General features: G+C 47.8%; 1 protein-coding gene across 2 annotated transcripts in view; it reads left to right on the forward strand.

The window, feature by feature from the left end:
- TFDP1 (transcription factor Dp-1) overlaps nt 1-13540 on the forward strand; it is a 51073-nt gene that overhangs the window by 19120 nt on the left and 18413 nt on the right. The window contains exon 2 of one of the 2 annotated variants that reach the window (XM_006769300.2): nt 5791-5857. In XM_006769300.2, the coding sequence (XP_006769363.1) occupies nt 5791-5857 (67 nt within the window). Of the gene's footprint in view, nt 1-5790; nt 5858-9948; nt 10073-13540 lie in introns of those variants that run through there. The other variant, XM_006769299.2, reaches the window with a different exon arrangement.

Below are 13540 nucleotides of genomic sequence, written 5' to 3' on the forward strand. Positions count from 1 at the left end.
GATTTTTAGAGAGAGAGGAAAGGTGTGAGGTAGAGAGATAGAAATATCAATGAGGGAAACATCGATCACCTGCCTCCTGCACACCCCCTCCTGGGTATCGAGCTGGCAAACCCGTGCATGTGCCCTGACCTAGAATGGAGCCGGCAACCTCTTGGTCCATGGGTCGATGCTCAACCACTGAGCCACACCAGCTGGGCTCTCAGTTTTCTTTTCTTGCATCATGCTTCATATCTCCTTGTTTTGTAATTTCACTATGATGTTCTTTCCGTAGCAAAGACAAACCCACAGCAGGTGGCTGACACCGGAAACAGGCCAGCACATGAACAGTTCAGGAGAGATAGCTGTGTGGTCTCCAGCACCTTACCACTCTCCTTTGTCGGTTCTGTAACAGTTACCCAACATGTAGCAACCTGGCGCTTCGACATTGTTATCCGCGGTTTCTGTGGGTCAGGTCAGGAGTCTGGCTATAGCTGCACTGGCCCCTCAGCTCAACACACTAAGGTGTTGTACCCTGAGGTGTTGGGGGGGTGGTGACTGCATCCACTCACTTGCCTGGTTGTTGGTAGGATTCCGTCCCTTGAAGGTTCTTGGCTGGGGGTCACCCTCTGTTTCTGGGCACGTTGGTCCCTCCATGGGGCAAGTTCACATTATCAGAGGGACTGAGTGAGGCAGGGAGAGGGAGAGACAAGAGACAGGCACACATGCATATGCACACGCACGTGCACGTGTGTGTATGCGTACACACACACACACACACACACACTCCAGTAAGTCAGAAGTCTTGGTCTTTGAGATCTAACCTGGCCGTTGTAGATTAAGCCACCAGATGAACCTAAGGTAGTGGTTCCCCAATGTGGGGCACAGCCCCACAGGGGGACTATTTGATTTTTAAGGGGGGCAATTTGAGAAAGTTATTAACAGTGAATTTTTTGCATTTCTTATAATTCTAGGGGCCTCATATACAATATATATAAATATATAGTGACATTTATGCATTTCAGTTCTCTATTATATGTTTTGAAACTTTATTTGCTGTTTTTTCATATCCCTTTATATTATTATTTTTATAACAATTTCTTAGTGATTTCTTCCTCAGTACTTCAGCTGTCCTTGTGTTCTTTTATTTTTCTCTTTCATGGATGCCATGTTCTTTGGAAGCTTGTGAGACCAAGTTAATGGCCTTTTAGGCTTCCTCCACATGAATAGGAGTTCACTTTTTGAATAATAAGAATTATATGTCCCGGGGGGGGGGCGCGGAGGGGGGGCATCAGGATTTTAGAGATGCTTAGGTGGGGCATGGCCAAAAGGAGGTTGGGAACCACTGCCCTAAGGCCCAAATGCTGACTGAGGCCCTTCAAGGGCCGACCTCTCCTCTGGGCTGCTCGACCTCCTCAGTCTGGGCTTTGGGGTCCTTGCTGCAGTGGTTTTCTTTCCATACAAACATCCTGCTCTTATAGGTCTTATAGTCTAGTGGCAAGAATAATTAGTAACCTGGATAGTAACTTAGAAAGTGCATGGAGTCAGGAAGTAGCAGGAAGCATGGGGGCTGCACCTGGAGGAGGGCGGTGAGAACTGAGGGTGCCAAGAGGGGACTTTGGTTCTCTTGGGTAATGTCCGGCCCTGCTGGTCTCTCACCAGCAGCTGACTGTCCCTACCCTTCTCACTTTCCACATAAACAACCAGCTCAGACCACCTTCCTTTACCTCCTCGCCCTGAGCTGTGCCCTGCTGTCCGGGAGCGAGGCTTTATCTTTCTGGCGGCCTTCTAATGGGATGTCGGCGGGCAGGTGGTCCCTGGTCTCGGGGTCTCTGTCTTGCCGAAGACTTTGTACGTTATCCTAGGGCGATGAGAGGCAGTCATGGTTGAGTGTGGTTTCTTTTAGAAAGAGGAAGGACAGGAAGAAGGAGACCAGTGAGGGGATTCAGAGTGTGGCGGTGGGGAGCTGGCCTGTGGGTTAGGTCCGTCCTCTGCTGGGCTACTCGTGAAGTGGTGTGGTCACAGCACCCTTCTTGGGGCTATCACAGTTTAAACTGGTTTGCATTTCTAAAGCCTGGAACATGGTAAGCGCAAGTAAGGTTCTAAATTAAGTAAAATAATCGTATTCAATTTTTTAGTTTTCATTTTTAATTGGTTCAGCTTTTTCTAGCAGCATTATGTTTTGGTAATATGTTTTACTGTTATTGCCACTATTTTTTTAAATCTTTGTTATTGCTACTATTAATATTAGCTAATATAAGAATAATCAACTTTTATTTTCATTAAATATGAGCATAATAGGCTAATTATAGAAACTAAGAAAAACTATAGTTATGGGAAATGAATACCTTTGCTATTGGTTTGGATGTTAATATATTTAGCAGTTTGAGAGAGACACATCTATTGGTTACCTCTCACATTCACCCTAACTGAGGCCGGGGATTGAACCTGCAACCCAGGTATATGCCTTTGACCAGGGAATTGAACCTGTGACCCTTTGTTGCATGGACCGATGCTCTAACACTTAACAACACTGGCCAGGGCGGCATCTTAAGTATAAGGATTTTGTAGGAAAATAAGTCTAATGCACTTATCTTAAAATTAATTTAATTTCAGTAATGCCTTTAAAAAAACAAAACCAATCTGTTTTGATGCTTATAATCAAGTACCTGCAGGTTGTAGCTCTGGGCTACAAGGTGTGAGGAAGAAATCCAACGGGTAACTGTAATATTTTTGTTAATTCAGTATCTGTGGTTGTGTGATTGAAGTTGTGTACTAACCGTAAACCTGTCGGAGTGATTTCATGTTGCAAAATCCCAAGGAGGGCTGTAATGGGATTCATTTCAGTACGTCCTCATGCTGATAATTGTGTTTCCAATGGCGTGGCATGTTGCAATGGCCTTGGACTGTCCTACTGTCTGAAGAAAGAGTGGAGATGAAACAGGTCAGGCCTTGTTCACTGCGCACACGCCTAACGCTCTGCAGTCCTGAGTGCTGAGAAGAGACACTGGGCAGGTCAGGGTGCGGTCCAGGCGTGCGGGCTCCGTACCGAAGAGAGTGGCGACTCTGAGGCCAAGGCGGGTTTGCCGCAGGACCTCGTAAGTCTTGTTTACACCAGCACTGTCGTCGTTGTTTACACCAGCACTGTCGTCGGTGGGCAGGTTTCTGAAGGCTTTCTGTCCACAGTGACAACTTTGCAGCGGGCCTGGGCCGTTCCTGCTTTGAGCACCAGCAGACCAGCACCCAGGAGCCCTCAGCACTTCCTTGGTCCTGGGCAGACCAGCATGATCGGTCACCCGTGTGTGGAGTTTTAAAGGTTTGCAGGTCATGCTGTGATTCTTGTAGAAGCTGTGAGGGAGGTGGACTGGTGCTGCTGTCCCCGGTCTGCAGGTAGTGGCAACGGAGGCTGGGACTGCAGAATCACCCAGGCAGGGGAGCTGGCGGGAGGGTGTCCTGGGAATGAAGCAGAGCAGATGTGGGGAGTGGGCGGTCCTCTCTGCAGGTGAGAGGACAGGTATCAGGACTCAGTAGGTGTCTTAAAGTTGACCACACATGAATCCAATCAATAGGGAGGTATTTTTTTTTCAGGAAAGATGACAGTAATTTCCTATTATACTTAGTTGATTCTTGTCGCCCTTCACCAGTGAGGTCTTTGTTAGGTTTTTCAGTTGTCCTTTGGTGCTTATACGCCATGAAAGGGGCGGTGTTTTACGAAGGCTGAAGCTGTGATTCTGGGTAGGTTTTGGGCGATGATGCTGGACCTGAGTTAGTTTGTGTGGGTTTGCGAGAGACCAGCTTTTCTCCTGAATTCCACAATGTCATAAGTGGTTCTAGTATAGTGTTCTTAAAGGGCTGAGGCGGGGCTTTGCCCAGTGATGTTAGTGCTACAAGGTCTCCCCTGCACCAGGCATTGTTGTTCTCAAGGAGAGCAGTCCGGAGGAGCTGTGCACCTTTGGACGGGTGGACGCACAAATGTCTGAGGATGCTGTCTGTTCCCACACATTCAGTATCTGTGGTTGGAGCAAGCAGAGTGTGTGTCTGGTCGGGGTTGGTCTTCAAGTCCCCAAATAATTTCTGTCACCTTCATAGAGAGCATATTAGAAGGAGTCTGTTGGTAGCGAGGGTGAGGGGTTGGGGAGAGGCTTGGTTTTAGGTGTTATTTGGGAAAATCTGTTGTGCTGTATCTCTCGGCATTTAAGAGTAGGATGAACCCGTATCAAAACTGGTTTAGATTAGTCGTATGTGGAAGCTAGTCATATGTGGACCTGTTCTGTTCTGGTATTTCTCGCTATAGTATCTTTAACTGCACGGTTGTTGAAAACCATTCTGCTTTACTGTAGCAACCTGCCACCTGGCTGACCAGATGCCACTGTAGTTCATATATTCCCAAGGTTCTTGCTCCTTCCACAAAGGACTTTTAAAGTGTTGTGTTTATCTAAGATCAGGAAACCTAAATAAGTTATTTTGGTCATAACCATTTGTCTTTGACATTTTGCAGTCAGTCATCCTATCCTATATAATAAAACCCTAACATGCAAATCGACCAAACAGCAGAATGACTGGTCACTATGACATGCACTGACCACCAGGAGGCAGATGCTTGACACAGGAGCTGCCCCCTGGTGGTCAGTGGGCTCCCACAAGGGGAGCGCCACTCAGCCAGAAGCCGGGCTCACGCTCATGGCTGGCAAGCGCAGCAGTGGTGGCGGAAGCCTCTCCTGCCTCCACTGCAGGTGGGTGGTAAGGAGCGAGGGGTCCCAGACTGAGATAGGGATGTCAGTCTGTGAGAGGGATGTCTGGGACCCCTCAGGGGATCAGGCCTAAGCTGGCAGGCAGACATCCCTCGAGAGGTCTGGACTGCGAGAGCATAAAGACATTTGAACCAGCACATTCCCTCTGGGGAGCACAACCACCACGCCATCCCCTTCCCTCTCCCTCTCTCCTTCCCCCACCGGCATGCATCTCCTAAACTCTAAGGGACCCTACAAGACTTGCAAACAGGGGAGCAATGGGCAGCAGCAGCTCGTCCCAGCCTAATCCTCAGATCCTGTCCCCAAGGCCCTCTTTTCTCTGACTTCCCAGAAAGCTAAGGCAGCCCAGCCTAGGCTCCCCTGTTGTTTCTTCTATACTAAGCCCACCCTTGTTTCACTGTTCCCAGCTTTAATAAATGTTCCCTCATAGAAAAACAAAAGAACCAAAGCTCCATGCAGCTGTTAAGGTTTGCTTCAAAAATACTTTCAGTGACTACCCGGGTCATGAAAAGAAGCAGTTTTCATTTTTTTTTTTTGTTTTGTCTTGAGGCTTTGACCAACTCCAAGGTCCTTGTTCTGTTCTCAGGCTGAATCACCAGGTTGCTTTCAAGATAGTTAAATGTCCTTTCACGTCCACGCCTTTGCCAGTCTCAGACATTACCACTTAAAATACATGTGCCATTTAATAAATAAAAACATTATTTCATTACTGTCTCAAGGGCTAAGCTTTAAAGAGTAAAATCTTCAAATGACCTTTTTATGCTGATCAGATAAGTAACTCATGGGCTAAGGCAGCCACACGTGGACCTGGGTGTTTCCCTCCATCCATGGCTTTCTGCAGTTCTTTGTGTAGTGGTGACCATTTTGCATTTTTTCCCCCTTTTCTTTGAATTTATTGTGGTGACGCTGGTTAACAAAATTATACAGGTTTCAGGTGCACAGTTCCACAACACGTCATGTATACACTGTATTTTGTGATGCTCTGACCAGGATGGTGTGTTAAAGACCAGCTTTGTCGCTCTATTAGCTGTTGTATTTATTATGACTGTTGTTGTTTTCTCAGGCCGGTCTAATTGAAGCCAACGGGGAACTAAAGGTCTTCATAGACCAGAACCTTAGTCCTGGAAAAGGTAAGGGCACCTACTTTGGAAATGTGAGTTTGTTGATAAATGCGTGAAGTTTGCTGTATTTGTGAATTTTCTGCTATGAAAGCCCTTGTCAGCTGTGGAAACCCACCTTGGGAGCCCTCCTGCCTGGGAGCCCCCATGATGGACTGGGAGGAGTGGCGTTCGGAAGTCACTCAGACACACCTCCTGCACACACACACCAGTGGCTGAGTTTATTTTGGTTTGTAAGTCGCATACTGTTGGCAAAAATTCAGGAAATGTGGAAAAGTGAAATGAAGAAAACACAGGTCACTTGTGTTCTGTCCACCTCATGGCCTGGAGCTGGGGGTGTGCTCTCCAGGCCTTTGCTCTGTGGCCAGCACTGAAGCAGATGGACACAAACTTTAAGGGCTCACGGTGCGGGGCACACCTCACAGTGCGAACAAGAGTCCACGTCAGTGGCTGTGTGTGTATCTTCGTTATTTCTCTGGGGATCAGCGTTGCTCTGCATCACTAGAATGCAGGGAGGATCAGCTAAAGCCACGCCTTCCAGTGGTCCCTCAGTTTGCAGTTTCCCTCTGAGAACGTGTATTTGAACATGCTGGCTACCTCCTCAGGTAAAGTCGTAGCCGTGGAGTTACTGGATCCACGTGAAAGATATGTGCCTTTGAAGCGTAGATGTGTGATGCTTGGCTGATTGTAAAGCTGTGTTGGTGTGGAGCTTTGGTATCAAGCAAGCCCATTTGGTGCAGCTCATTGTAATACTGCTCAGAGAAGACCCGAGGGAGACCTGGTTTGTCTTAAGGAGGTTTTGCTTGCAGGGGTGGATGAAGTCCAGGTGTGTGGCTCCAGCTCTCCTGTCCACTGTCTGTGTCAGCCAGGCTGGGGCCAGAGGCCTTGTGCAGTGTTAGGGCTTAGGTTCTGTTTAAGGATTACTTCTTTCTGCTTTTTCTAGTGATTGTCATACATAAGATTACTTTTTTACTCTAACAGTGAGGCCCTAATAAGTGATCTTTTGATGCCAACTATAGCCTTGGGGATTTGCAACAGGTGTGGGGCCCTCACTCAGTCTTCCCGCTGTGTCCCAGCCCCTTCATGTCTGTCCATCCATTACTGGTGAGCACTGGACAGAAACCCGGCCATCTCCTGCCTCATCCATTCCCCTCTCCCGGGAAGCTCGGTCCCTGTGTGACTGAGCAAGTCTGGTGTGTTGTGGGCTCACACCCTGCCCCCTCGGTTGCATCGGGACGGACTTATCTTCAGATGCCCATGGAGGCTTGTGCACACGGCCACATGCTGTGTGCACCTTGGCCTGCACCCTGTCCAGGGCTTGACTGATCTCCTCTTGCTCCAGGCCTAGGCTCACGCCTGCTCTCCTGGTTTCACTGCTGGAATGTCATGGGCGTGCCCTGCACTTCTTTTCTCTTTGTCTGAGGATGGAGGCCCACTGAGGGATTTGGATTTGGTATTGGCATACTTTTTAATCTTGATACGTTGTGAAGCTAATTTTTGGCATTCACAGATTGCTTGAGTGAAAAATTCAGTGTAAGTAATTGAACATTTAAATTTTTCGGGCATTTGAAGCATGACATTTTCTATTAAAGTGATGAAGCAGAAATAATGGGAAAAAAATAAAGAAACTTTGCTCCCTTGGAAATGATGGAAGCCTTTCATTCTGGTGTTTATTTTGAATTTCTCTCCAAGTAAGCTTACTTGTGACCACACATTGGCTGTCTCCTTTTCCTTTCCGATTGAGTTTAATTGTGAGCCAAGGAATTGAATTGGAAGGATGGAAAAATAATAGTTTCTTGACTCTACTAAGATGCTTTGGTGTTGGCTCCCTGCAGCGTTTAAAATACTTCGTGTCTCCCTCGGGCATGGCCTAGCTTCTCTGCAGCCGCCTCATCTTACCCTTGTGTTCTTCAGCTCATTTTTCGGCCTCACTCACCCCACTCGCCTTTGCTGTGCTGCGTTGCCATTGGGAGTCCCCTGACCGCATGCCTAGGCCTCGCTCATCCTCCTGACCAGTCTCGCCTGGTTGCCCCGTGGATGGTGGAGTCCAGAGCCAGTCCTGGGACCAGTGCAGCCTCCAGCTGGTCTGGGCTCCTTCCTTCTCCCAAGGCCCCTCCCTGGCCCTTCTACCTCACAGCAGTGCTTTAGGGAGAAGGCGCATGGCAACGTCTCCACAACCCCACTCCGCAGCTCTGCGCGAGCCGCCACGTTTCTCCTGCTCCTTCCAGAGAATTAGCTTTTAACAAGTGGAGCTATTTGTCTGTTCATGCTGTTCTGGCCGGTGGGGGCTTGGATGTGGAGAGAGTAGGACCAGGCCGTCTGGCCGCCACCCTTGTGCACTGACGGACAGGCTTTCAGCAGCAGCGTCGCCTGTTGCTTCTGGTTCATGAGTTTAAGGATAGTTGTAAGCAGTGTTGTACTAACTTGAACTGTTCGCTTTGGGTTCTTTATTAGTATTTCATTAGCTTGGAGAGCCCCATGAGCAACACATTGTGGTGTCATTTGATTCAGTGGTCACTGTGGGCACTTCCCATGGGGCAGTTGGCAAAGGCTTGGGGTCACAGTGAGTAAGGCTCAGGACTCCCCCCCCCCCCCCCCCCCCCCCCACACACACACACAGCTCTCTGGAGCCCAGGGCGTCGTCAGCAGCATGTCCTGGAGAGCCAGTCTTTCTGGAGTGACTGTGAAGGAGCAGGGGCTGGTTCTCACTGTGGAGGTTTCGGTAGTAAGGATGGGATGGTCCTGAGGAGAAGGCTGTGGCCCAGGCCAGGAGAGGCTGGGGCATCCAGTGCAGGGACTGGCCTCGCCTCCTGCCCTGCACCGTGTACCTGTGGGGCTAGTGGGGCTAGTTCACCATTGCTCTCACGCCCACCCACCGGGAATTCAGGAGCAGGCCAGTCCTGATTACTGCCACTTCCTGGGAACCTTGTTGCCTTCGGCTAAGAACCCGAGACATCCTCAGATGAGGCCAGACCCAGCATCCAGTTCCCTCCTCGTCTCCTCCTGTTGGAGTTCTGGCTTTGACTCACTTCCTTGCACCTGGGCCCTACTGTGCCCCTGCTCTGGGCCCTGCCACTCTTGCCCCATTGGGGTTCTCATCCTCACACCACTCCCAGTCTTGCCTCCCTGCCCACCCAACTCTGGATCACTCCTTTTCTTAAAGCTGCTGTGTTTCCTGACCCCGGTGCCAGCCAGAGTTCTCTCGAGAGGCAGAGTTGGTGGAAAACACGTTGTGTATGAAGGAGGGGTGTTTCAAGGAATCACCAGCCTGTGTGCTGTGGGGTCGGCAGGTCTGAAATCGTCAGTCAGGGCAGGCCGGCAGCCTGGAAACAGGCAGGAGCTGGGGCTGTAGTCTCAAGGCGAAACTCCTTCTCAGGGAAACCTCAGGTTTTGCTCTCAAGGCTCTCGGCGGGTTAGATGGTTTATCCAGGCGCATGGCAACTTTAGGTCCTTCTTTACCTAAAGTCTATGTTTGTCGATCTCACCACATCCACAAAGAGCTGCCAGTACAGCCCCCAGGCTGGTGTTCGATGGGATAATGGGACTAGTAAGTGCCTTGGCAAACTGACACATAAAGTTGGTCATAACACCCTGCGAGACTCAAAAATCTACTTCCCCCAGAAAAATGCACTGACCTCACAGCCTTTGCATCCACGGGCCCTGAAGACAAGAGGTTTAGACAGTAACTTCTGTGTGCAGTTTTAGTTGTGACAGCCATCTGGATTGCTTCCGATTGTTTGCTCACGGCTGTAACACCGTGTGAGTCTTTGCACACACATTTGTTTTTGTGATTTGGGCAGACGCTTAGGAGTGGAAACTAGGTCACATAGCAAATGTATATGTGGCTGCATTGTTTTGCTTCCAGTTGCTCCGCATCCTCACTAATGTGTGATGTTGTCAGTGTTTTCTACTTCATGTGTCCTAATTGGTCTTTCCTCTTACTTCCTTCTTGCCTGTGGCCTCACACTGCTGGAAGGAGTCTGTCCGGGTGCGGTGCCTGTCGCCTAAGGCCCCGCCCCTACCCTGCACCTCGACCTGGATGAGTTCCAGGCCCGGCCGATCCTCCCGCTTTATTCCTCATGGTTCTTGCTTGGGTCTTTTTCCCCAGCCAAACAGTAATGGTGCACAGGCAGCCTTCCCCCACCACTCAGGTGCCCACACAGCCCTTCCTTCCAGCCTGCGCCCTGCCCGTCCCCTGCACAGACCTGACCTTGGACCACAGCTCAAGTGTGCCCTTTTTTTCTGTACTCTGGGTCTCTGTTTGCACTTCATTACGCTTCCTGCCTTTTCAAACTGAAAACTTATTTATTATCCAGATAATATATGCTTACTGAGAAAAACCCCAGCTGTATCTGAGAGTAAAGTTAAACATGTAAATGTATGTTAAAGTGCATTCTTCCTATTTTGGGAACACTTTTCTGCACCCGGTGTCCACACACACAATGCATTGAGATGTGTGGTGATCCTCTTCATGCTGTGTGCAACTGCACTTTGTTGTAGTTGGGCTGTTCTGTCAATTTCTAATGTTACTTTTTGTTACCTGGCACCTTGTTAGTGTGGAGCTCTAATACCTGTTGATTGATTAGTGACATAAACCTGTCTTTTTTCTGAAGAGCTCTAAGGCCCCTTATGCTAGACACGTTTAGGTCACTGTCTTCAGCTCCTGGAGGTAGTGCCCAGGGCCAGACAGTGAAGGTGCAGCATGCAGGGTCGCCACATTCTAGTCATGTTAATATAACAAAATATTTGTAGCACGGTGGCAAAATAGTAACTCTTAAAACATTAGATTCCAAAACTTTAAGATGTTTGGTTAAAATTATTTCCAAGAAAACACTAAACCATATGTTTTCATAATTTATCTTAAAAACCTATACAGTATGTAATAATAGACTATGATTACTAATTATAAAAATATGCTTATATGGTTATTTTTAGAATTCTTTTTCTTTTAATGGTTATAGCAATCAGACCATGTATGTTCTTTTAAAAAAAATATTTTTTTTATTGATTTCAGAGAGGAAGGAAGAGGGAGAGAGAACTAGAATGGGGATCGAGCCTGCAACTTGGACATGTGCCCTTGACCGTAATCGAACCTGGGACCCTTCAGTCCACAGGCTGATGCTTTAGCCACTGAGCCAAACCAGCTAGGGCAGACCATGTATATTTTTAACTCAATTTTTTGCCAAGAAAGGAATTCTCCATTGTATAATGTTATATTTGAAAATATTTTATTATGGAGTTTCTTTATAAAAGGCTGTGTAGTACATTTTACAGTTGAAACAATATTATTTCTAGCTAGTAGATTCCTAGACTGTTGTAATTTAACCTATCTTGTAACTGAAATGTTAATTCCCCCATAAATAGATTGCATGTAGCAGTCTTTATTAGAAAAATGTGCTAAACATTCTAATTTTTACCACTAAATTAAACAAAAAATGAAATACCATTTTATTTTCGAGATTGTCAAAAAGTGACAAGTCTTACTGAGTCAACAATTGGCAAAAGCCTAGGAGAGGAACACTGGGGGGTGTGTACCTGTGGGGTGTGTATTTGTGTGTACATATTTGTGGTGCGTTTGTGGTGTGTGTGTTTGCATGTATGTGTTTGTGGTGTGTATGTGGTGTCTGTGTTGCATGTATGTGTTTATGGTGCATGTGGGTGTGTGCGTGCGTGCACACAGGATAGCCACATGGAGGTACTGCAGTGAAGCCTGTAATACAGAAGGCCGTCTGGGACCTTGGCACATCTTCATGAGAGAAAACGCCTGGGAGGGACTCCTACTCAGCAGTGGGAGGTCCCCAATTAACTGCCTTGTCTTAGTAGTGACATACTGAGGGTGTTTTCCTATGACATCTAGGTATAAATAGATGAAATAGCATTACAGCATTGAAGGAAATCAAGTAGATCTCTGTATGGCTAAGTCTCAAAAACAGTGTAAACAGAGTTGCAGAATTCCTTGAATATATGTCATTTTCTAAAATTTTAAAGGGTGACAGAGACATTTTTCTTGGATTCATATGTGGACAGTATGAGAATGGACTGAATGCATCCATCAAGCAGTGATATTTGCAGGCGGGGCCCGGTCGGGGAGAGATGGGGCAGTCTGGGAGTGTAAGATTAGCTCTACTGCTCAAGTCTCTTTAGCAAATACAATAAAATGGTAATAATTCTAGGTGTACTGGAGTAAGACTGCAAAAACAGTTCTTTATATTTGAAGAGTTTCCCAATAAAAACACAAGGGAGAAACCCTGGTGGGAACGACAGATAGTGTCGGCAAGCAGATGGAAGAAGGGAGCCCTGGCCCCACCCACTTCTGCCTCGAAGATCTGCCGTTGCCCTGAAACCTCCTTGTTTCCCTGGCTGGGGCATAAAGTGGGAGTCCCAGATTGGGGCTCTGAGGTTGCTATTTTATGGAAAGACAGTAACTGTGGTTCTGGGGTGGTATGTGCTATGCCGTGTAGTGGGTGGCAGGTATGGCTGCACCAGGTCTAGCACTAGAAGATGACTGCCTGGGCCTGTCTATTGATGTGTTGACTTCCATAAGTTTGATGTGCAAAGTAAGCTTTAAAACAATGATGTCATAAGCACTGCCTGAGCTGCTGATGTTGGCAGTGACTGTAATCTCTTTTCTTTCTTTAAATTCACTGAAAATTAGAGAATCACTTGCATATTAAAACAAAACTAATCTTACCTTTTACAATGAATCAATTTAGTATTTTGGAAACTTATTCGTTATTAATCTATATGTGTGAATCTGAAAAGTAATATATTTAATTGTACTTTAAATCTCTAAAATAGAATAACTTTATTTTTGTCTTTTGAAGTATTTTTAACAGATCTAAAACAATATTCAAAATATTTGCTTTTGTTAAGATATACAGTTATATGGAAAATAATATAATCCTATATAATAAAGAGGTAATATGCAAATTGACCATCACTCCAGCACACAGGATGGCTGCCCCCATGTGGACACAAGATGCCCCCCCATGTGGACACAAGATGGCCGGCAGGGGAGGGCAGTTGTGGATGATCAGGCCTGCAGGGGAGGGCAGTTGGGAGGGACCAGGTCTGAAAGGGAGAGCAGTTGGGAGCGACTAGGCCTGCAGAGGAGGGCAGTTTTGGGGGGGACCAGGCCTGCAGGGGAGGGAAGTTGGGAGGGACAAGGCCTACAGGGGAGGGCAGTTGGGAGGGACAAGGCCTGTTGGGGAGGGCAGTTGAGGGGGACCAGGCCTGCAGGGGAGGGCAGTTGGGGTTGTGGACTAGGCCTGCAGGGGACGACAGTTAGGGGCAATTGGGCTGGCATGGGAGCAGTTAGGCGTCAAGTCAGGCTGACAGGGGAGTGGTTAAGGGGTGATCAGGTTGGCAGGCAGGTGAGTGGTTGGGAGCCAGCAGCCCTGGATTGTGAGAGGGATATCCATCTGCCCATTTAGGCCTCATTGGGCCTGAACGGGCAGTCGGACATCCCTCGAGGGGTCCCAGATTGGAGAGGGTGCAGGCTGGGCCGAGGGACACCCCACCTCCCCGTGCACCAGGTCTCTAGTCCTATATAATAAAAGAGAAACATGGTAATTAGCCGTAACTTCGCTACCCTTCCCATTGGCTAATCAGGGCGATATGCAAATTAACTGCCAACCAAGATGGCGGCCGACAGCCAGGCTACTGACACGAACAGGCGGCTTGCTTGCTCCAGTG

This window comes from Myotis davidii, unplaced genomic scaffold, assembly GCF_000327345.1.
Source record: "Myotis davidii unplaced genomic scaffold, ASM32734v1 scaffold444, whole genome shotgun sequence".
Lineage (NCBI taxonomy): Eukaryota > Metazoa > Chordata > Mammalia > Chiroptera > Vespertilionidae > Myotis > Myotis davidii.